General features: G+C 43.4%; 1 protein-coding gene across 1 annotated transcript in view; it reads right to left on the bottom strand.

The window, feature by feature from the left end:
* The window catches only part of LOC126202942 (X-linked retinitis pigmentosa GTPase regulator-like), a 414,771-nt gene that overhangs the window by 359,444 nt on the left and 30,108 nt on the right, over window positions 1–25,219 (bottom strand). The window contains exon 5 of the mRNA XM_049937044.1: window positions 4,501–4,659. Within this exon, the coding sequence (XP_049793001.1) occupies window positions 4,501–4,659 (159 nt within the window). The remainder of the gene's footprint in view (window positions 1–4,500; window positions 4,660–25,219) is intronic.

Genomic DNA, 25,219 nt, shown 5'->3' with positions numbered 1-25,219 from the left:
CAGTATCAAACAAGAACAGGATCATCAGGAGAATAATAGAAAAATTGTGGAATAGTAACGGCAACATTAAGTGGATTACAGAAATCAAGGAAGATATGGATGAGCTACAGATTACATTGGAAGACCTAAGAAGCAAAACCGACAAAATCAGGAAACTCGCAGACAAACAAACCAGACTGCAAACGAGAATCAACAAACAGACAATAAGAAGGGTGATTTCCGATGAAGAAAGAAGGATGAGATCCGAGAGAATGAAGAAGTACTGGGCTGACAGGAAACTGAAAAATTCTTTTTATGAAGTTGGCTAGGGTGGTCCAACGAAGGCCATAAAATGTAAATAATAATAATAGTAATAATAATAATAATAATAATAATAATAATAATACATACATACATACATACCTGATATCATTTTATAAAGTTCCAAGTGCAGATCGAAACAGGACAGGAACGCCATGTGCATGCAGCCAAACAAAAGAAGGCTGAGACCTTATAGTCAACAGATATTGATGAATGAAACACTGCAATCCGTAAGATTCCATCTGAGAACATCCACTGAGTAATACAGGCTGAGTCATAAATTCTCTCAGCTGCAGAGATGTTGCTTCTGTCATCAGTATCACCAAGAGTCAGTAAAGTAGACTGATTGTATTCATACTGATTTGTAAGGAGCCAAATGCAGAGCAATTTACACTGCCCAATCAGTCGTCAACCGGCAGGAAATGAGTTCATAACCACATAATGGGTACTTTAAGAGATCAAAAACTTATGTTAATCCTGTACAACTTCCATAAAGAAAGACAGTAATAAACGCACGGCTACATCTATACTCTGAAAGCCACCTTGTAATCTGTTGTTAAAGGTACATATGGTGCCATTATCTTGGCACTACCTTACACCCCCTCCCCAAGCAATGATTGCCAGTAACCCTTCATATGAGCTCTAAATTTACCAATTTTCTCATTGTTATTCATTTTGAGAGACAAATATGGGAGGAAGTACAATTTTGCCTTACTCTCCTGGAATTTGAAAAGTAAACTTATTCATGAAGCACAACTGGAATTTCAACAGTGAACTACTTCATGGTGCACACTATCTCTCTTGCAGTGTTTACCGAGTTTGTTGAGAATAATCAAATGCACAGGTATGTTCTACAATTTGTCTTAGATGGTAATTACAATTTAGGTCACTCCATATGGTTAATGCAAGGTATTTCTCATATTACCGTGATTTGTTGCTAATAGTGTAACTTGTCTGTAGTGGATTACTTCATCTTTTTTCACACAATACATTACATCTGTTTACATTCAGGTTCAACTGTCAGTTCCTCCATCAGCCATCTGAGTCACGACATCTACAGAAAATCCTCCCGAAACCCACAGAAATAAATCTGTTCCTAAGCATGAAATTTCTGATAATAGGTTTGTAATTATCACTGTTCCTGAAAAACTAATTTGACCTCAAGGTAAAACATATCCTATACATGCAGTTGCTATAACTAAAAATTTGGATAATTGTTCCAATTATTTAGTATGTATGTATAGCTATGAACCACAGTAAATCCCTCATCCTGCATGTGAATAAATACAAATAAAAAAATATAGATGCTCAGTTTTCTTGTAAGGTTTGGATGATTCAATCACTATTTACTTTTTGCGAAATGTGAACTACACTTCCACTTCTAAACACTATATCAATATATGTAATGCAGAGCTAAAAATAATCCAGTTACTCATTACTAGGCATAGCCCTAATAATGATCCAAAATTTCATCAAAATGAAATATTTTTGGGTGCAGGTAAGATAGCTAACAAATTGTTAATAATTTTTTGATTATCAGGTTTCTTTATCATCATGGTTTATTTATTTATTTATTATTATTATTATTATTATTATTAGTAGTAGTAGTAGTAGTAGTTGTTGTTGTTGTTGCAGTTGCAATAGTAAATGTTATAATATTATATATTTTTCTACAAATATTATTGGTCTTTAATTCATTGAATCATTAATATTTATAGTTCTCTATTTTAGAGGAATCTATAAACATTGTTTTATCTACGGTGCACCGTTTTCTTCTCCTTCTCCTTTCCCCCCCCCTCCTCCTCCCCCTCCCCCCAACCCCACCCTTAGAGTGTATTTTATTTGATGCAGTTCTTGCAACAAACAAATAAAACTAATATACCACCAAGAAATGTTAAAAATAAAAGATATGATAATGTAAATCTTTCCATTACTAAACTAGTAATAAATAAATAATAAAATTATTAAATAAATAAACAAAATTAAATGATGAAAAATCCATGAAGGAGTAACAACAATATTATGAAAAAGATAAATTGCTTCTCACCATATAGCGGAAATATCTCACACACACACACACACACACACACACACACACACACCTGCTGTCTCTGGCTGCTGAGGCCACATTGTGTGTGTGTGTGTGTGTGTGTGTGTGTGTGTGTGTGTGTGTGTGTGTGTGTGTGTGCGTGTGTGTGTGTGTGATCTGCTTCATAAGAAGTACTTTTGGCTGAAATCTTGCTTGTTTAGCAATTTTTTAGTATCTGTCTGCGAGCCAACATCTCCACAACTTGGTGAGTAGCAATCTATCCTTTCACAATATTCAAATAAAATAAATATTTATTACATTTGGTAGTGCTACTATTATTATTTTAATCATTTCACAGGTTAGTTTTACCAAAATATAAGTTTTGGGGACCAAGGATAAGAATATTTTCCTATCCCTGAAATTTAAAATGTGGGTTTAGTCTTATTTCTGGTTTACAAGGCTAACAAGTTTATATTTCTATTTGTATTGTGCATTTGGATGGTGTTTACATTTTTCCTTTGACACATAAACACTTGTAAATAGTTTTGCTGCGACTGGAATGTACTGTCTCTTCTTTACTGTATTTACATTATTTAGAAATTGAGTTCAATTATGATAATCCTCCTCCTAATATGTTTTCAGTGTCTGAAAGAGCTTTCTCTCTTTCTATAATTCATTCTCATGATAAAAATTTCTTCCATTCTTTCTTATATTTATGTTAAAATATTTATTTATTATTTTCTTGGTCCTCTTTATTTATTAAATAATTCTTGATGTTTTTGTTTAGTTTTCTTTTTATGATTTGTGTTTATTCTTACGCAGATTTAAATATAATTAGATATTATTTTGGTACCAATAATTTTTCCTTCTAGTGTCATTTATAAAGTGTTTGGATTTATTCTTTACGATTATTGTTATAGGTTCAGTTTATTTATATGCTTATCTTTCTATTTTTTTATGGTTTTAATTTTAATGACCATGTTTTATTAATGTGATAGATTGAGTTTATTGTCTTCAGATTACCTTTATATCTGCCGATTTTGTCCCACTAAGAATGAGGAGCTGAGTTCTATCTGCAAAGAAAACCTGAATTCAGTCACAAATCTGGACTGATACATGGTAAGCTTGTATATTTTTCACTAATCAACAGTGCAGAACTAAATTGAATGTCTTTGGTAAACCAAGAACACTTGATACAACGGGGCATTATAGCCTACCGCTCTTTATAATATTAATATGATAAGAAGAAGAAGAAGAAGACGAAGAAGAATAGGAATATAAGATCTTAAATTACAGTAATGGGTAGAAATTGTGAACTATGACTTCTGTGGCTGGCTGAAGAATCATCACATCATCTCCCGGAATGATTTGCCAACAGTGTCAGTGGGTGGAGCAGCTTACAGTGCTCATTAACACCACACCACTGATGTGAGTGACAACTGACACACACATCATCTGTGCTGAGAACAGGAGGAGAACCTCCATTAACACAGAAATCCCTAACAACTATCACTCATTCTTGTGAAGCCACAGGGACTAACTTTTCTAAATGACAGGTGAGGACATGGTCTCTATGTAAATGCAATCACTGCCTCGTGTTCTCCAAAAAGGAATATCCATATCTTTGAAATTTGTAAATATAAATGATAACAGATCATGCGATAAGACTCATGACTTTGAACACCCAGGAAATAATCGTTGGGTATGTAAGCTGACATTATTGCATCATAATGTGACCCCATATGAAGTAAGCTGTGTAAAGTGTCACACAAGTCCTGACAATGAGCAACCATCTTGACAGCAAAAGTAGATGCATTCCACTTCTTCAGGAGGTTATAAATATGAGACCACTTGATGTCTTATCTTTCACGTTACTTACCACACACCCACTGTAATGGAGTAGAATCTTACCCCGATAGAAAACCATGCGAGAATCTGAACACACTTTTCTTATTTTATTTATAACAATTGAGAATTAATTTTTAAGCACCACAAACTCTTTTCCTCTGATAAATTATTTGTTTGAGGACCTTCACTTGTAAGTTATCCTCATACTACTAGTCAGTTAAAAAGGTCTGTAGCTACTTACAGGAAACATTTATTTGAATGGAATCAAATGTGACCCAACAGGAACATTTTCAATAAATGGATCACATGTACTCTGGACTCACCTGACAGTGCCACAGAATGGCCACTGCCTGCTGACAGCTGGCAGACACGTCCTGCAGTCCACGAAGTGAGTGGTTGTGGCACTAAAGCATCGCCTGTGTAGTCTCCAAGCCCAAGCTGGCCGTCACTGTTGGCACCCCAGGACAACAGGAAACCGCTATCTGGACAGCACAAAATTTAGTTTAAACTCATGAAACTTGGTGCAATTTTTTTCCCTTTAAGTAAGGAGATATATATCTCCCCTTAATGACAGTTATTAATTCAATGAATAATAGACACACTGAGTCATCAACAGGCCCATACAAATGCTGAAAACTTCGGTAGTTTTGGACAAATGCTTTTCATCCAAAGACCGCTCCGATAGCTGAGTGACCAGCGCGGTGGTCTGTCACGCCAAGGGGCCCGGGTTCGATTACCAGCTGGGTTGGAGATTTTCTCCACTCAGGGACTGGGTGTTGTGTTGTCCTCATTATCATCAACATCATCATCAGTAGAAGGCAACGGGAAACCACCACTGGAATCACTTCCCTAGATGTTCATGCGGTGGACCTCTGATGAGGCTACCCCATGACAAGACCTGCCGTAAGGCAGAACACAAAGTTTCTTTTTTCTTTTTCTTGTCTTTTTTTCATCCGAAAACTAGCAAAGGCTTCAGTCTGGTTTATGGGCCTGTCGGCAATTCTAACACCTCCTAAATTACTCACATTCTGCCAAATGTTTTACGTTAGTTATGAAGTCAAAGTCACATAAATTATGCAAGAAACTATTTCTGATCTCACAACTGTGGTACAATGCTAGTGCACACACACACATAGCGGGAGAGAGAGAGAGAGAGAGAGAGAGAGAGTAAACACTAGCATCATCACAGAACCAAATACGACTGAAGGCACATGTTATTAGAAGTGAAAATTACTAAATGCTACTGAAGTAGCATTACCTGCTGACTCACCCATAGTATAGTAATTTTTCACTACTGATAATATTTGGCATCAGTTATCCTTTGTTCAATGGTGGTGCTAATGCTTACACACACACACACACACACACACACACACACACACACACACACACACACAGAGAGAGAGAGAGAGAGAGAGAGAGAGAGAGAGAGACAAGGTTTTAAATGCACTTGCACAGTGCTTACTTGTTGCAATTTTGTCTTGAAAATGACAATACCTGTCGAAATATTGGTTGTTGTTGACAACAGCTGCAGCCCCATAAGTTATATGAATACAACAGAGCTTTTTGCAGTACCAAAATTTTATTGATCTTGCCCCTTCTATTTTTTAAAGTAGTCATAAAAGCTGAACTAAGCACATTATGAGGTCAGAAAGTAATAAAACCAGTTCTCAACATGTATATAAAATAGAGAATAGGAAAAGAAAAGGGAGGGATGGGTGGGAATTCTTGACTTCCAGCCACACAGGGAGTTGTTTTAATGCAATGGCAAAAGAAGAAAACTTTTGCCAGACTGGGACTCAAACCCACATTTACTGCTTCTTATGAGCAGTCACCTTAACCGCCTTGGCCATCAAGACATGGGTCCTGGCTGACTCAAATTTCTAACCTATCACTTGCTGCAATGCAGTGCCCCTCATCCATTAATCCCCTACTTGCAAATTACTGATTCCCGTAAGAGTTTGGATGATATTAGTGAATCTGCACTGAAACAAATGTCAAGGAGCCATCGCACTCTTACAGGAAAAGAAGTAGTTAATGGATGATGAACACTGCATTGCAGCATGTGATAAGATGAAAATTTTACATGGAGCTAGTTAACAAACAAGTTGTTACCTGTAAAGACACTTTACACACAGTGAATGACAAAAGCAAAGCAGTTGACTGACAAATTCTCTCAGTTGGCTGTGAATGGAGAAAAAAAAGTGGAACAAAAGTTAAAAGAACAAATACAACACTTTAGTGAATAATGTACAGACTGGTTAGCAGAGAAAGATAAAATGATTGAAAACAAAATCAAAACTGAGTTACAGGACACTGTTAATGACACCACTCTTAACATATTAGCAGTGCCAGGTACTTCAGGAGATACTGTTTTCACAGAATTAGGTGTCATCTGAAGAGTATTTACGACAGACTTGCCTGCTGGGAAAGAATAGATTACTCAGAAAATACAAAGCTTGGAGCAACTATTTCAAAACAAAGACAGAGAAACATGTCACAGCTACCCACACTGTGTGTTTTCACTCAGTGATATAAGCAATGATGGCCCTGAGCAGCAAAACACAACATCAAAACAGAGAATATTCACCACCCAGAACACAACAAATTCCAGTAAATGACTCCAATTCATTAGTGCAGTTAATGAAAGATGAAAGCCTATTGAAACACAGGAACTTTCAGTTATTTAATCCCGAAAAGAGAAACCTACACCCAATCTTTTTTCTCCGATCATTTTCCAGAATTTTTCCGCCAAGTTCGTCTGACAGGCAAAAGATACAGTTTGTAATTGGACATATTACAGGAGAATCTGCTATTTGGGGAACCGAAATGGTTGATCAATGTCTTACTTCCCGTGATTTTGAACAGGCATTTTTAGCCAAGTTCTGGAATAAAGGAGTTCAGAAAAGACAGGAAAGAGGTATATCAAGCTGAACCTTTCGATCCGAGAATTGGAGGCTTAAGGAAATATTTTTAGAAGTATTTGGGGAAAATTAGATACTGGGATACACCAATCTCAAGTAAGGATGTGATTATGATCTTGAAGTTGAAATTGCCGGTATCAATTCAAGAAAAATTTGTTAAGATCAATGATGATGATGAAGAGACATTTCTTTCCATATTAGACTCATTTGACCTTATACATGAGGAACAGAGATCAAGCAATAAGAAGAAATCAAGTAACAACAGGTGGAATTCCTCAAGTATGAGTAACAACAATGGTACACATATTTCAGATAGGAAAAAGCATTTTCAACAGACACAGTCAGTATTATGGCAAGCAGAATGGAAAGCACACCAATACACAATGGCTGGAACAGTTCTGATTGTGTCATACAAGGACCATATGAAACAGATTAGGCCTACTTACCAGACAGAGGCGAAATTACAACTAAAGCAGTAGAATCCACCAATCTGACAGATGAATAGAGACAAGAATTATTTCAAATCCTTTTTGACTTCAGATCCGTTTTCTCGAAGAGACCTGCAATAATTCGAGACTTTCAATACAGAATGGAGGTTATACCCCATCTCACTTTCTGTCGCATCACCTATTCGATACCATTTTTGAGAAGGGTAGCTGTAAAAACTGAAATTAGAAAAATGTTATCGTGGAAGGTGATTGAACCATCCGATTCATCGTATAGTAGCCCCTTGCTAACTATACCTAAAATGGATCGTGTTAGGAGATGACCTAGTTGATCAAGTTACCATTTACGTTGATGATCTCCTCATTGCCACAAAAACTTGGGAAGAGCATCTTTACCTTATACAGCATATATTTCAGAAATTCAGAGAATTTGAAGTGACTGTAAATCTTCAAAAGTCCTGATTTGCCCAATCTGAAATCAAATTTTTAGGTCACATTATTTCGCCCTCTGGAATAAAACCTGATCCTCAAAAGATTAGTGCCATTAGAAATTTTCCAAGACCTACTACCAAAAGGCAGCTAAAAGGATTCCTTGGCATGTGCTCATTTTTTTCAAATTTTTTAAATAGTACACCTTTGTTATCATTGCTAAAGAAAAGTGGCCATTGGAACTGGACCGACGATTGTCAATAAGCTTTTGATTCACCCAAGAATGCTTTGGTAAATAGTCCTATCTTACATCATCCTGATATGAACAGGGGATTTTGTATTGTTTCAGATGTCTCTTGCCAGGGCATCGGTTCAGTTTTGTTCCAACTCGAGGAAAGGAATGAAAAAGAAATCCAAATTATCAGTTCTGCAAGCAGAGTCCTCACTGAAGCAGAACGATCTTACTCTGTGACAGAAATGGAAGCTCTTTCTATTGTTTGGGCTTTCAAGCATTTTAATTATTATATGCATCGACACAAGGTAAAGGTTTTTTATGATCATCAAGCTGTAAGTTTTCTGTTGTCATGCAAACTATTTCACCCTCGATTGACACAATGGTTTCTATTTCTTCAGGAGCGCAACTTCGAAATTGTGCATATAAAGGGCAAAGACAATATAATAGCTGACACCTTATCGAGAATGCCTGATGGATCTTCTAACACCAATGAATTAATTGAGCAAATGTCCAACTACAGAACTCTACTCACGAAGGATCCAATGCATCGCAAGTACTTTTTGCAGCTAAGCAAACAAATAGTCCACTCCAAGATACCGATCCTAAGTGGAAGGCAGTAAAGCAACTCATAACAGTTAATTCTCAACATTCTCTGTGCCAATTTTACATATTATTTAATAACGTGCTATTTCATTGCACATCACCGCAAAAGGAAAGTGGGTTAGTTTGTATTCCAAGAGAGTATAAAGAGCATTTATTATGGCATACCCATACACATGGGGTCAAATTGGTCCCGAAAAGTGTAAGTGCCAGATCACAAAATATTGTTATGTTCCAAGTCTTCATGCTAAAATACACAAGCTACTGGGAAACTGCATGATTTGTCGAAAGGCCAAACCCTATAATTTATCCAATGCATTACCTTTGAATCCAATTTTAACCATGAAACCCTTAGAGATTGTAGGAATTGAATTTGCCGGTCCATATCCTCATGGATGTGGAGGCTTACAGTATTTTGCTTCTATTATTGATCTCTTCACAAAACATGTAAGACTATATGCAATGAAAACAGCAAACACCAAGCAACTTATTAAGCGTATAGAAAGTGACTACTTTCCAGGATTTGGTATTCCTGAGAAAATGTTGTCAGAAGCATTGTGAAGCCAAGTGCAGGGTTGGCTCAGGTGACTGACAGCATAGGGAGTTGTGTAAGAATTTTCCAAAGGAGGATCAGGTAGTGATAGTGGGTGGAGCAGGGAACAGTCTCAATGGGGACAGGGAATACTATGTAGGTGGTGACCTGATTAAGATAGCAACTCAAACTGGTGGCAACTGTTTCAGCGTCATGATCAGCCTCACCTTAAGGCGGCTGTTAGCCGCGTTAACGTAGGACTGATGGCAGAGGGCATGGGTCACATCTCAGTGGTGCCAGTTGGGTCTATCAGATGTTTCCAAGTAGAGAAGGAATTAGAGTATTTCATCAAAATATAAGAGGTATTAGAGATAAAGTTAATGAACTGCTTATAGATGTTGACTCTGAAATTGTTGTATATCAGAGCACCACTTAAATAATTTTACAATTCAGAGGCCTTCTTTACCAGGCTACAGATTAGCTAGCTGTTTCTCAAGGAGTTCCTTGCGGGGTGGGGGAGTGGATATGTACGTAAAAAACAGTATTCCATTTGAGTCCATAGACGTATCACGACACTGCACTGAACATATATTTGAATGTTGTGCAGCGGTAGTTGTTATATGTGGTGACTTCAATATACATTTTGTATATGATGGTGCTAGAAAAAGAATGTTGGTACCTAAATTCATATGATCTGATGCAGACTGTATTTTTTCCAACTAGGGTGCAGGGGAACAGTAGCACAGCCACAGGCAATATTTTATTTATTCTTCATTACTTTATGAGCATTCTGTTAGTAAAAGCGTGAATGGCCAGACCATGATGCACAAATTTTAACACTAAAAGGCTTTTGTACTCAAACCAATGTCATATTTAATTACAAACTATGTAGGAAGGTTAATCCAACAGCAATAGAGTTTTTTAAACCTTGTCAAGGAACAAGAGTGGCAGGATGTTTATATTGCCGATAACATACATGATAAATACAATGCTTTCCTTAACACATTTCTCATGCTCTTTGAGAGTTGCTTTCCATTAGAACATTCTAAATGGAGTACTAGCAGTAATGGGCAGCCCGAGTAGCTGACTAGTGGGATAAGGATATCACATAGAACAAAGTGGGAATTACATCAAAATGTTAGAAATAGTCACAATCAAGCTTCAGTAGCCCATTATAAAGAGTATTGTAAGGTGCTCAAAAATGTTATTAGGAAGGCAAAGAGTATGTGGTATGGTAATTCACAGGATAAAATTAAAACCATGTGGTCAGTTGTGAAGGAAGTATCTGGTCAGCGGCACAAGGTCAACAATATAAAGTCAGTTCACGGTAAAAATATTTCTGTTACTGATAAATCAGATATATGTACAGTATTTAACCATCATTTTCTGAGCATTGCTGGTGAATTGAATAAAAATTTAGTTTCTACAGGAAATCATAACTTTCTTGGCAAATACCTTTCCGAGATTGATGCCTGAAATACTCCTCTGTGATACAAACTAGAGGGAGATTGAGACAAGAAATAAATCACTGAAGACTAAGGACTCTCATGGTTATGATGGAGTGCAGAATATTAATGTATTGTGCTGCACATGTTAGCCCTGTATTTAGCCATATTTGTAATTTTTCCTTTAGGAATGGTCAGTTTTCTGGGGGGTTAAAGTGCTCAGTAGTAAAGCCCCTTTATAAAACGGAAGAAAGGAATAATGTAGATAATTTTAGACCTATTTCTATGCCATCAGTGTTTGCAAAAGTTATCGAAAAGGCTGTGTATGTAAGGATTATTGATCATTTCATATCACACAATTTGCTATCAAATGTGCAGTTCGGCTTTAGAAGTCATTTAAGAACTGAAAGTGCTATACTCTCTTTTCTCTGTGAGGTACTGGATGGGCTAAACAAAAGGTTTTGAATGCTTGGCATATTTTTTTATTTAACTGAGGCATTTGATTGTGTTGATCACAAAATATTGCTCCAGAAGTTGGAACATTACGGAATATGGGGAGTAGCTCACAATTCATTACCTCTTACTTCAGCAACAGGCAGCAAAAGGTCATTATTCACAATGTTGATAATGGCTGAGTGGGGTACTGTCAAGTGGGGGGTGCCCCAGGGATAAATGTTGGGGTCACTCCTGTTCCTTATTTATATAAATGATATGCCCTCTAATATTACGGGTAACTAAAATATTTCTGCTTGCTGACAACACTAGCTTGGTAGTAAAGGATGTGTGCAACATTGGCTGTGTTTCAAATAGTGCAGTACATGACCTAAGTTCATGGCTTGTAGAAAATAAACTCTAAATCACAGTAAGACTCAGTTTTTACAGTTTCTAACAAACAATTCAACAAAACTTGACGTTTTAATTTCACAGGACGGGCATATGATTAGTGAAACTGAACAGTTCAAATTTCTAGGCGTTCAGATAGATAGTAAGCTATTGTGGAAAGCCCCCATTCAGTTCTTGTTCAAAGACTTAATAGTGCCATTTTTACGAGTCGAATGGTATCTGAGGCAAGTTATCATTCGACATAAAAATTAGTGTACTTTGCTTATTTTCATTCGCTTATGTCACATGGTATTATATTTTGGGGTAACTCTTCCCATTCTACAAGAATATTTTTGGTCCAGAAACGGGCGGTTCGGGCAATAAGTTGTGCGAGTTCACGAACCTCTTGTCGACCTCTGTTCACAAGTCTGGGTATTATGACATTGGCCTCTCAATACGTATATTCCTTATTGTCGTTTCTTGTTACCAATATTAGTTTATTCCCAAGAATAAGCAGCTTTCACTCAGTTAATACTCGGCAGAAATCAAACCTGCATTTGGATCGGACTTCCTTAACTCGTGTGCAAAAAGGTGTGCAGTATACTGCTGCGTCCATTTTCAATAAATTGCCACTCAAATTAAAAAATCTTAGCAGTAATCCACGCGCTTTCAAAATCAACATTGAAGAGTTTCCTCATGGGTCACTCCTTCTATTCTGTCAAGGAGTTCCTTGAAAAATTAAGCTGATTCTCATTGTGCTGCTGATAGCGTTTACTTAAACTTATGGACTGATGTTTTTCAGGTTCATGAACATTTATTTTTATCTGTTATTACTTCTATGTTGTAATTTCATGTACTGACAAATGTTCCATGACCTTGGAGATTTGCTCCTCAATTTGGTCCTACGAAACTTGATGTGTAAATAAACAAATAAATAAATAATGGTCCCAACTTCTTTCACAGTTGTTTTCCTTTGCCGGGGATGCTTTTTGCTATATCATCCATACATATCCTCATATCAGCGCACACTCCGCTGCAGAATGAAAATCTCATTCTGGAAACCTCCCCCAGGCTGTGGCTAAGCCATGTCTCTGCAATATCCTTTCTTTCTGGAGTGCTAGTTCTGCATGGTTCGCAGAAGAGCTTCTGTAAAGTTTGGAAGGTAGGAGACGAGATACTGGCAGAAGTAAAGCTGTGAGGACCGGGCGTGAGTCATGCTTCGGTAGCTCAGGTGGTAGAGCACTTGCCCGCAAAGGCAAAGGTCCCGAGTTTGAGTCTCGGTCGGGCACACAGTTTTAATCTGCCAGGAAGTTTCATATCAGCGCACACTCCGCTGCAGAGTGAACAATCTCATTCTGGAAATATCACCCAGGCTGTGGCTAAGCCATGTCTCCACAATATCCTTTCTTTCAGGAGTGCTAGCTCTGCATGGTTCGCAGAAGAGCTTCTGTAAAGTTTGGAAGGTAGGAGACGAGATACTGGCAGAAGTAAAGCTGTGAGGACCGGGCGTGAGTCGTGCTTCCGTAGCTCAGATGGTAGAGCACTTGCCCGCGAAAGGCAAAGGTCCCGAGTTCGAGTCTCGGCCGGGCACAAAGTTTTAATCTGCCAGGAAGTTTCATCCATACAGGAGTTTGTCAGAGGGTCAAATGCGGTATTTTTGTACAATTCTCCTGTGCAAACAATTTCTTGAATGTGAGATTTAAAACTTCAGTTTTCGTTTTGCTATCTTTAACTGCCACACCAGACTGGTCAACAAGGAACTAAATTGAAGCCTTAGACCTGATTACTGATTTTACAAAAGATCAGAATTTTCTCAGGTTCTCTGTCAGATCTTTTGCTAAGGTGTGATGGTGGTGGTAGTAGTTGTATGGTCCATGCATACATCTGTTCACAGATGCACGAATCTTTACTGACCTTTGCTCGCAGTCAGTTGTGTGTTTCCTTTTGAACTGAGAGTGCAACAGGCCTCTGCTTCCTCCACATCCTCTGAATTTTGTTATTAAACCATGGTGGGTATTTAGCACCCTTCATCCATTTACTAGGCTCATAGCTCTCTGGACCAAGATTTACAATCCGCTTAAACTTTGCCCATAATTCCTCTACATCCATCTTACTGGAACTAAGTGATGCCAATTCACTGACTAAGTGAGATGCTAACAACTGTTTATCTACTCTGTCTATCAGAAACACTCTCCTAGCCTTATTGCCCAATTTATTAACTTTTGTAATAATAGCTGCTACAATGACACCATGATTTCTAATCCCCATTTCTGTACCGACATTGAGGATAAGGTCCAACCTGAAGTTAAAATCTTCTGAGTTATTAGGCCACGTCATGTTTTTTCTAAAATGATTGACGTTTCAACCCCTCTGCTGGGATCTTCATCAGGATCTTCTGGTGTCCACTACTGCTAGAACACTGTCAGACACAAGTGTCGCGTCTTCTTATAAAGGGGGAGTTTTCACGCGTTCATGCTGAAGAAGTGATAGTGTTGGTTAAAATTCATATGGCTACCATTGGTGAGCCATAATCATCGGCTAATATTTCCACACTGATGCAGAAGAAGGGGCGTTGTTAGCTAATCTCCCGTAGATATCATTGGCGGCCTACCGTCATTGGATAGAAAGCTACTACTCCACACTTACGCTGGAGAAGGGTTATTGGTTAAAATTCCTGCTACCGCTATTGGTTGGTCCTCATCACTGGCTAGATTCGAAACGGACAGAGCAAAAGAGGGGGAATGTTTACCCAAAATATTATTGTCCGTCACAAAAGCCTGCAGACTTACATAAGGTCCAACATATTTGTTGGCACAAGATCTAAGATATTTCCATTGCATGTATGCTGCCTAGCTAGCTGCTCAAGACAGTTTTCAGAAAATGTGTTTAAAGTATTTTGCACAACTCCCTGTCTGCACCCCTGCAATGAATCCATAGACATCTGCATATACACATGGTATGTTAAAGTCGCCTCCAACTAGTATTGCATGATATCAGTATTCACACGCTACTGACCGTAGACTTTCTTTGAACGACTCTAGAACTGTCACAGCAGAATCGGCTGTCTGATAAAAACATCCAACAATCAACTCGGTTCCCCTACACCTGTTATATGTGACCGGATAACTTCACTGTCACACTCAACTTCAATCTCAATAGAGAGAATATTTTTATCAACTGCATTGAACCCCCTTCTATGGCCTCTAATCTGTCTTTCCGATATAGATTCCACAACTTGCTAAATATCTGAAGAGCTTTCCACTTTGGGTTGTAGCCAGCTATTGGTCTCAAGAATAATTTGAACGTGGAAATTCCCCTGGAGGGCAGCAAAAATTAGGAACTTTACTACAAACACTTTTACAATTTACAGATAAAATTTTGACAGTGGAAGTGTCTTATTCTGAACGCCATTTCACTTGCCTTGTTGCATACTGTCTGGCGACTGTTCATCAGAGCCCCTCAAACTACCACCTAGCCTAAAAAATCCTTATGTGCACTCCACAAGTACTCTGCTACCCGAGTAGCTGTTTCCTTCGCATAGTGCACTCCTGACCTATTAAAGGGAGTCGTGCAAATTCACACACAATAACACAGGTCTAGAAATTTGCAGCTAAGACCATCACAGAGTCAACAAATCCTTTCACTGAGACTTTCCACATGGCTTCAAACCAAAGGGCCCCAATCAAGTCTGGCAACAGTGTTGCAAATTGCACGCTCTGGTTGCGCCCTGCGTGGGAGGCCAATAGTGTTCACCACCTCCGCCAGCTGCCCATACAAACTGAGGATGGCCTCAGAACCCATGCAACTGAAGTCATTGGTGCCAATGTGAACCACAGCTTTCAGGCGACTGCACCCTGCACGCTCTATAGCCACAAGCAATGCCACCTCCACATCTCAGATGAGGCCCCCAGCAGCCATACCGAGTGCACACCAGCTTTCATTCCAGCCCTGAATGCTATCTGCCTATGGGGCTCCATAGTGCACCTAATGTTTTGAGCTCCCAATAACTAGTAAGTCTCCCCCTCTCGTGTGCTTGCTTGGACCCTGCTGAAGGAGCAGCCACCTGTCCACTCACTGGTTGAATGGCTGAGACCAGGTGGTCAGTCTTCACATTGGCCCTCCAACTTGAGTGACAGGAACAGATTACCACCTGTCACTCACACTGCTGGGAGAATGAATCCACCGTGTCAGGTGCACTAGGAGGTGCCCACGGATAAAACAAGCGACATCTGAGGTGACCCATGCGACATGCCACATTCTCTGCCACTGCTATACCCCAAGGCAGCAGTCTGAAGGTGACTGCCGCTAGTAGAGCATTCAGCTGTTTGCTAACTGCGGCCAGCTCCTGCGTCAGCACAAAGCATTCACACATCCTAACCATTCTAGCAAGACTAACTGGAGAAGTAAACTTAACAAAGAAGGGGTAAACACGACCTGTGAGATATATAGAGGCCAATTAGTGCAATGGAAAGCCCAGTATGGTAACCTGACTGTCAGGAGGCAGGAAGGGAATGAGAGATTCAACGGGATGGGGCCACTATCAAAGAGGCCACTGTTAAGTAACCGGTCTACTGAAGGGAGGACAGGGGAAGTGAGTGAAAGATCAATGGCACAAGAAGTGCCATATGCAGCACTAAAATGGGTAGGGAGAACCATCATCAAGAAGGCAAAGGTCGCAGTCCGCAAGGAATCGGTTTATGAGAAAACCCTGCTTAGAGGTAAAAGCACTGCCCCACAAGGGGTGATGGGTACTAAAATTCCTGAGGAGAAGGGAGGGGGTGGAAGTTACTGATGGAGGGCATCTAGGGCAGTGGGCGTAGGTGGCCTGTCATGAGGGAGGTAGAGATTGCAAACTGTGGCCAGGGAGTCCAGGAGGACATAGGTGGCAATCGCTTCCGATGTTGCATGAAGGGGGATCGATGTATTAACAATGTTCATATAGACCAACACACAAATGACCACAAAGTTAAGTTAGTTACATGTTTCATACATCATTTGAATGATTCTTTTATCAGAATGAAGTTGAAGTCAGATTACAGGATATGTCTACATAATTAGTGTTAACATTAATGAACACATTTTTATTTCTAATTCTCCTCATGCAAATACACTTTTTTTACTGGCTACCAGTGTTTAAATAGAAATAAGCTGTGGAATAGGAGTTATCCAGGAGAAATGGTTTTAAATTACATTTAAAACTTGCTTCCCCACATGTAAGTCATTTTATGTTACTGGGCAAATTATCAAAAATTTTTGTTGTTGCATATTGAACTCCTTTCTGAGCCTCTGACTGACAACGAAGGTCATATTTCCCCCTCTGAAGTTGTAGATATGTATGTCACTGTTCTTCTCAAATTGTGATGGATTAGTTATGATAAGTTTCATTAGCAAATATATGTACTACGACGGTGCAGTTAAAATGTCTAGCTCCTTGAAGAGATACCTACACGATATCTGTGGGTGAACACAACATATTATTCTTACTGTTCACTGTGTGTGTGTGTGTGTGTGTGTGTGTGTGTGTGTGTGTGTGTGTGTGTTTGTTTGGGCCTAATGGGTGCCCAATGGCGAGGTCATCAGCGCCTTTGCACTTATGAAAACAAATGAATGTCGGGATGAAGTAAAAGTGTTGTACCCAGATGCACTCGAAATGACCACACAGCCACTCTGTATCACATGCACTAAAACCAATTAGGAGGGAAGAGAGCTAACCAAGAATTTAAAACAAACAGAAAACAAAACAATGAAGAACTGAAAGAAAAGCATAAACACACGTGACTGGCTGACCATTTACAAAAATCAACGGTGAGCCAGCCACCCTTTGACACATTAAGAACATCTCCCTAAAATCTTGTTAAAAATGTTGGACAATTCACAAAACTTTAAAGCCCTAACCATATTCGTTTGACCATTACATAAAATAGATGGCAGATCTGCCGGCAAATCTGCTGCAGTCTGCTGGTCGGCAAATAAAATGCAGTCCAATAAAATGCGGCACACTGTGACCTGCACACCACAAGCACCTCAAATTGGAGGGTCCTCTCGCCGGAGTAAGAATCCATGTGTCATAGGGCTGTGGCCTAAGCAAACCCGGCTGAGTCGTGGGCTTGATGATGCAGAGCTTGTTATCGGCCGCTGCCAGCCACTTGTCTTCCCATCAACACATGACTTTCTACCTCAACAGTGAAGTGATAGCATGCAGAGGGCTAGCACACCGAAATCCCAGAGGATCATGATACGCCTCCTTGGCTGCTTGATCTGCCCTTTCATTCCCCACAATTCCAATGTGCCAAGGTACCCAGCAGAAAGACACGACCTTCCCCAGTCGTTCTAGTTGTAGGAGGGCATCCTGGATATTCTGGGTTACTGTATTTGCTGAGTACAAACATTGGAGAGAGTAAAGGGCACTCATAGAATCTGAGCAGATGAGAAATCTAACACTGGGAGAATGTTGCATCTGCTCCAGTGCTCGCAAGATCGCATATAATTCTGCACTGAAGACGGTAAATTCTGGAGGCAGTCTGACCTTGAGGACATGATCCGGGAAAACGACAGAGCAACCAACAGAGCGCCCCTGCTTAGACCCAACTGTAAAAACAGCAACATGGCCATGGTACTCAGATAAAATGTCAGAGAATACCACATTAAAAATGGAAGCAGGATTGCTATCTCTCCTGTACCAATCCGAATCTAAAATCACTCTGGGCCTCTCCAGTAACCAGGGTGGCAGACAGTTAAAACCCTGGATTTGGGGTCGTACTGGCTCCACACCTACTGACTCCGGCACATGCTGCACGCATATCCCAAATGGCATAGTGGCTCGTGGATGGTTGGAAAAAAGGTGTTCCAGAGGTGGACGAGCAACAGTATGGTGTGCGGGTGAATTTGGAGCTGCAAGGAACTTACATGCCTGACACACCATTAGGAGCTGGCGCTCGATGGTCAGTGGCGTTTCCCCCACCTCAGCACAGATGCTAGGTATGGTACTGGTCCAGTTAGCACCCATGGCCAGCCGAAGTAAGAGGGCCTCGCTGACCCATAACGTGCAACTATAGTCCAGTCATGAACACACAAAAGCCCAATGAAACTGAAGGAGACATGCCCTGTCCACTACCCAAGACCTGTGGCTCAGGCACTTGATTTTTTTTTTTTTTTTTTTGGTGGGGTTTAAGGGCGCTCAACTACTGAGGTCATTAGCGCCCAGTCACTGTTGTTAGAGCACATGGAATCTAGTAAAACTCAAGGGGATGGGGGGACACCAGAAAGACCTGACAAAGATGCAGATAAAATAAGTAAAAAGGTTAGATGTCTTTGGACAAGCCAGTCAAGGTTATAAAACGCAGAACACGAGCAGCTGCTCGAGCGTCATCAGCTAAAATATCTGGTAAAGTAGATGGCAGGGACAGGACAACACGAGATTGACTAAAGCAGGGACACGACAATAAAACATGGCGCACTGTTAATGCCTGACCACAAGGGCACTGTGGGGCTGGGTCACCGGAGAGCAGGTAGCGGTGGCTAAACCGACAATGCCAATCCGCAACCTGGTCAGAAGGACCTCCTCTCGCCGAGATGGTCGGGAGGAGGTTGTCCAAGCAGTTGGGAGCGGTTTTACTGCCCGGAGCTTGTTTCCATGGAGGGATGACCAAGCATCCCACCACAACGACACAAGCCTCTTACAAACATCCCCACGAACGTCAGGTGACGGGACACAATGGGAGGCTGGCCGAGGCTGGAGGACTGCAGCCTTGGCTGCAGCATCCGCAGCCTCATTCCCAGGCACTCCTACATGTCCGGGAACCCACAGAAAGCTGACAGGAGAACCATTATCAGCGAAAGAATGGAGGGACTGCTGTATCCGTTGAATCAAGGGATGGACCGGATAGGGAGCTCCAAGGCTCTGAAGAGCACTGAGTGAGTCAGAGCAGAGTACATACGATGAATGGCGGTGGCGGCGGGCATACTGAACAGCCTGATGGAGAGCAAAAAGCTCGGCCGTAAAGCTCGAACATTGGTCGAGGAGCCGGTATTTAAAGGTGGTGGCCCCGATGACAAAGGCACAGCCGACACCATCGTCAGTTTTGGAGCCATCGGTGTAAATAAAGGTGTGACCGGCAAGTCGAGCACAAAGTTCAACAAACCATGAGCAATACACTGCAGCCTGAGTACCCTCCTTCAGGAGTGAGCTGAGGTCGAGATAAATATGAACAGGAGCGTGGAGCCAAGGTGGTGTCAGGCTCTCACCCTCTCTGAAGGTGGTAGGGAGGGCAAAATCCAATTGTCGAAGCAGGCGACAGAAGCGGACTCCGGGGGGCAGCAGGGCAGACACATACAACCCGTACTGACGGTCGAGAGAATCGGCGAAGAAGGACTGGTAAGAGGGGTGGTCGGGCATAGGCAACAGCCGGCAGGCATACCGACACAGCAGTACGTCGCGCCGGTAGGTCAATGGTAATTCGGCAGCTTCAGCATAAAGACTCTCGACAGGACTAGTGTAGAAGGCTCCGGTCGCAAGACGTAACCCCCGATGGTGGATGGAGTTGAGACGGCATAAGAGGGATGGCCGAGCAGACGAAGCTCCCATAATCCAGCTTCGATCGGACTATGGACCGATACAAGCGAAGCAGGACAGTGCGATCCGCTCCCCAAGATGAACCACTAAGAACTCTGAGGACATTAAGGGAACGTGTACAACGGGCCGCCAAATAAGAGACATGCGGAGACCAACACAGTTTCCTGTCCAACGTGAGCCCTAGAAACTTAGTTGTTTCCACGAATGGGAGAACAACGGGACCGAGATGTAAGGATGGCGGAAGGAACGCTTTATATCGCCAAAAGTTGATACAAACCGTCTTCTCTTCAGAGAACCGGAAGCCATTTGCCACGCTCCATGAGTATAGGCTGTCTAGACAACGCTGAAGGCAGCGCTCCAGGAGGCATGTTCTCTGGGCACTGAGATCGCGAAGTCATCGACAAAGAGAGAGCCTGAGACATTAGGTGGAATGCAATCCATAATTGGATTGATCGCGATGGCAAAAAGGGCTACGCTCAAGATGGAGCCCTGTGGCACTCCGTTCTCCTGGAGGAAGACGTCGGACAATACGGAACCCACACGTACCCTAAACTTTCGATCCATTAAAAAGGAATCAATAAAAAGGGGCAGGCGACCGCGTAGGCCCCACCTGTGCATAGTGCGGAGGATACCTCCTCTCCAACAGGTATCATAAGCCTTCTCCAAATCGAAGAACACGGCTACCGTTTGGCGCCTTCGCAAAAAGTTGTTCATGATGAATGTCGACAAGGTCACAAGGTGGTCAACTGCGGAGCGGCGACGACGAAAGCCGCATTGGACATTGGTAAGTAGCTGTCGAGATTCAAGAATCCAAACTAACCGAGCATGAACCATGCGCTCCATCACCTTACAGACACAGCTTGTAAGAGAAATGGGGTGATAACTAGAAGGAAGGTGTCTATCCTTCCCGGGTTTGGGTATAGGAACAACGACGGCATCACGCCAACGCATGGGGACCTGACCTTCGGTCCAGACGCGATTGTAGGTACGAAGAAGGAAGCTTTTGCCCGCTGGAGAAAGGTGTGGCAGCATCTGAACGTGAATGGCATCGAGCCCCGGAGCAGAGGACCGGGACAGTGCAAGCGCACGTTCGAGTTCCCGCATAGTAAAGGGGGCATTATAAGTTTCCAGATTCAGCGAGTGGAAGGAAGGTCGCCGAGCCTCTTCTGCCTCTTTCCTGGGAAGGAAGGCAGGGTGGTAATGGGCGGAGCTTGAAACCGCCGCGAAAAACCGGCCGAAGGCGTTGGAGATAGCCACAGGATCAACGAGGACCTCATTACCTGAGGTCAGGCCAGGTACCGAGGAGTGGGCCTTAATGCCCGACAGCCGGCGCAGGCCACCCCATACGACAGAAGAGGGAGTAAAACTGTTAAAGGAGCTGGTGAAAGAGGCCCAACAAGCTTTTTTGCTGTCTTTGATGACTCTACGGCATTGCGCCCGGAGTCGTTTGTATCCAATACAATTCGCCAACGTAGGATGGCGGCGAAAGGTGCGTAAAGCACGTCGTCGAGCACGGATAGCGTCTCTACAAGCCTCGTTCCACCAGGGGACGGAAACGCGACGTGAAGAAGAGGTAGTACAAGGAATGGAACGTTCGGCAGCATTGATGATAACAGCCGTGAGGTATTCGACCTGACTGTCACAACTGAGAAAATCGTGGTCCGGAAAGTTCGCCAGGGAGGAGTAAAGTCCCCAGTCAGCTTTCGGTATGTTCCAGCTCGAAGGACGTGGGGATGGGGTGTGGTGTAGGAGACGAACGACACAGGGGAAGTGGTCGCTCGAATAGGTGTCGGAAAGGACATACCACTCGAACTGATGGGCAAGAGTGGTAGAACAGATCGAGAGGTCCAAGTGGGAGTAGGTATGAGTAGAGTCCGAGAGGAAAGTCGGGGCGCCAGTATTGAGGCAGACAAGATTGAGATGGTTGAAGACATCCGCCAAGAGTGAGCCTCTTTGACAGGATGCAGGAGAGCCCCAAAGGGGATGATGGGCATTGAAGTCGCCAAACAATAAAAACGGCGGGGGAAGCTGAACGATCAAGTGCATCATGTCAGCCCGACTAACAGCAGATGACGATGGAGTGTAGATGGTACAAACTGAAAAAGTAAAAGCAGAAAGAGTAATACGGATAGCTATTGCTTGGAGTGGGGTGGTCAATGGGATGGGATGGTAATAGACATCGTCCCGAACGAGCAACATGACCCCACCATGAGCTGGGATACCGTCCACAGGGGTGAGGTCATACCGCTCCGAGGTATAGTGGGTAAAGGCAATACGGTCAGCCAGGCGCAACTTGGTTTCCTGGAGACCAAGGACGAGCGGACAGTGCAGGCGGAGGAGCAGTTGTAATTCCTCCCGATTAGATCGAATACCGCTTATGTTCCAATGTAACAAGGCCATCACTAGTCAGAAAAAAGGGGGGAACGAGACGGGGGAAGAGCTGGTCACCTCGACGGCCGCGGATGGCCAGGTTTCGAGGGAACAATGCTACAACCGGCGGGAGGCGGAACCTGTTCCATCGAGTCGTCGCCAGCTGTGGCCGCTGTCCCTGGTTGTGTAGCAGGGGCAGCATAATTTGCCGACGAGAGGCCAGCTGAGCGCCTGGCAGCAGAGCGTCCCGGCAAAACTGAGGACGGCCGGGAGCAGTGACTCACGGATGGAGCGTCAGACGAAACGCGCCGGGGTGGAAAGGGGGATAGAGACTTCTTCTTGGAGGCCTTCTTGGAAGTCCGAGGAGGCACAGGGATGGTGGGATGGACCCGAAGAAGGTCCTCACGCGCGGGGTCCGTTTTGGAACGCCGGACCTCGGAAGCTGGGGTCCGGAACGTTTCCCCGATGGACGCCTGAGAAGAGGATCGCTTCTCAGGCGGCGAGGGGGTGGGGGGGGGTGGGGGGGTGGGGGGGGGAGGAGGAGGAGGAAGGGTGGCCCCTGGGGCAGAGGGGGCGGGGGCCACGGGGGAGGAGAATTTGGAAGGGAGGGATTTGGGAGGCGGAGGCAGAGACCCCAGATGGGGGGAGGAGGCGGAGGGGGGACGGGATAGGGGTGAGGATACCGCGGAAGGAGTGGACACAACTGAGGCAAATGAAGTGGTCAACGGCATGGGATGGAGGCGGTCATACTTCTTCCTGGCCTCAGAATAAGAGAGCCGATCCAAAGTTTTGAGTTCTTGTATCTTCTTCTCCTTCTGATATGCGGGGCAGTCTGAGGATCTAGGCGAGTGGATGCCAGGACAATTAACGCACCGAGGTGGTGGGGTGCATGTATGTTCCTCACAAAGAGGACGTCCACAATCGCCAGAAAGGGGCTCAGCCTCACACCGTGATGACATGTGCCCAAAGCGCAAACACCGAAAACAGCGCATAGGAGGCGGGACGTAAGGTCGCACGTCGCACCGGTAGCACATCACCTTTACCTTCTCCGGGAGAACGTCCCCCTCGAAGGCGAGGATAAAGGCCCCGGGGTCGATGCGACGGTTTTTGGGGCCGCGCTGGACTCGCCGGACGAAATACATGCCTCGGCGCTCCAGGTTGGCCCTGAGCTCCTCATCAAATTGCAGCAGGAGGTCCCGATGAAAAATAACCCCCTGCGTCCTATTTAGTGCCAGATGAGGGACAATGGACACTGGGATGTCCCCTAGGTGGTCGCACGCCTGGAGCGCCGCCGACTGTGTGGTGGAGGTGGTCTTTATAAGAACGAACCCCGAATGCATCTTACTGAGAGCCTCGATTTCCCCAAAGATGTCCTCAATGTGCTGAACAAAGAACATGGGCTTGGAGGTGGCGAACGTCCCCCCATCGGTTCGAGAACAGATCAAATAGCGGGGGAAGTACTTCGCCCCAAGCTGGCAGGGCTGTCCCTCCTCCCAGGGAGTGGCCAAGTGGGAAAGGGCAGGAGAACCAGAACTAGAAACAGTACCTTTCCTTTTGAAAGAATCGGCCGCAGAGCGACCTGATACGTGTTGACGTTTCATCTGCGAAACGTCCGCCCCGATACCACCCACTCCGACCAGGGGCTCTCCCCACGGGCGCCACCCAGCCTCAGCAAGGGCCACCTGGCAGGATGACCGTTGCCGGGAGTCCTGATGCCCCAAGGAGACGGGCATCTACTCCTTGGCCGAGGTGGGGAGGGTGCAGCTCAGGTATCGGCAGTACGATCCCTGTGTTGTCAGGGGGCTACAACCTAGAGGGTACATGACGACCCCACCACAACGGGCTGGCTACCGTGCTGGATTTCTGGTGCCATGGAAAGTCCATCATGATCGTAGGTGCAGATGGGGACGCACTATGGGCGTAACTTGTACAACCCATCAGGCATTTAGGCCCAATTTGAGGAATAGTGGGTATGGTTACAACGCCGGTACAATGCTGAGTGCCAAGGTCTTAGTGCACTGAGGCCAAGTGGTACACCACGTAAGGCGTCCTTCCCCAAAAGGCTCGTACTTCTGTAGAATTTTGAAAAATGGAGGTCAAACCCCAAGGGGGACCATCACATGGAAGGCCGAAACGGTTGAAACTCCTTTTAGTCGCCTCTTACGACAGGCAGGAATACCTCGGGCCTATTCTTACCCCGGACCCGCAGGGGGGAGGCACTTGATGTTCAGTGCCTTCAGGGTTCTGGCTTTCATATCCCGCAGGTGTGGTAACCACGACAATCAGGAGTCAAAAATGACGCCCAGAAACTGCACTGTGTGTCTAAAATGTAGGATGGTGTCCCCCATTTTCAAGGCAGGCAAATTAAAAAGATGACTAGAACAATTAAAATGAACACACACATGCGTATCTGTAGAAAACTGGAAACCCATCTTTGCAGGCCACTCCTCTAACCTCCTGACTGTAAGCTGCAACTGACGGCTCATGGTTGCAGCACTGGAGGAGGAACAGAAAACAGCAAAATCTTCTACAAATAAGGAGCACTGTATCAGACATCCTTACCGTAGATGTAATGGCTATGGCAAAGAGGGTAACACTTAAACCACTGCCCTGAGGAACACTATTCTCCTGCTCAAATCTATCAGACAGCATGTCATCAACTCGAGT

This window comes from Schistocerca nitens, chromosome 9 (assembly GCF_023898315.1).
Source record: "Schistocerca nitens isolate TAMUIC-IGC-003100 chromosome 9, iqSchNite1.1, whole genome shotgun sequence".
Classification (NCBI taxonomy): Eukaryota; Metazoa; Arthropoda; class Insecta; order Orthoptera; family Acrididae; genus Schistocerca; species Schistocerca nitens.
This window is presented reverse-complemented; position numbering and strand designations above follow the sequence as displayed.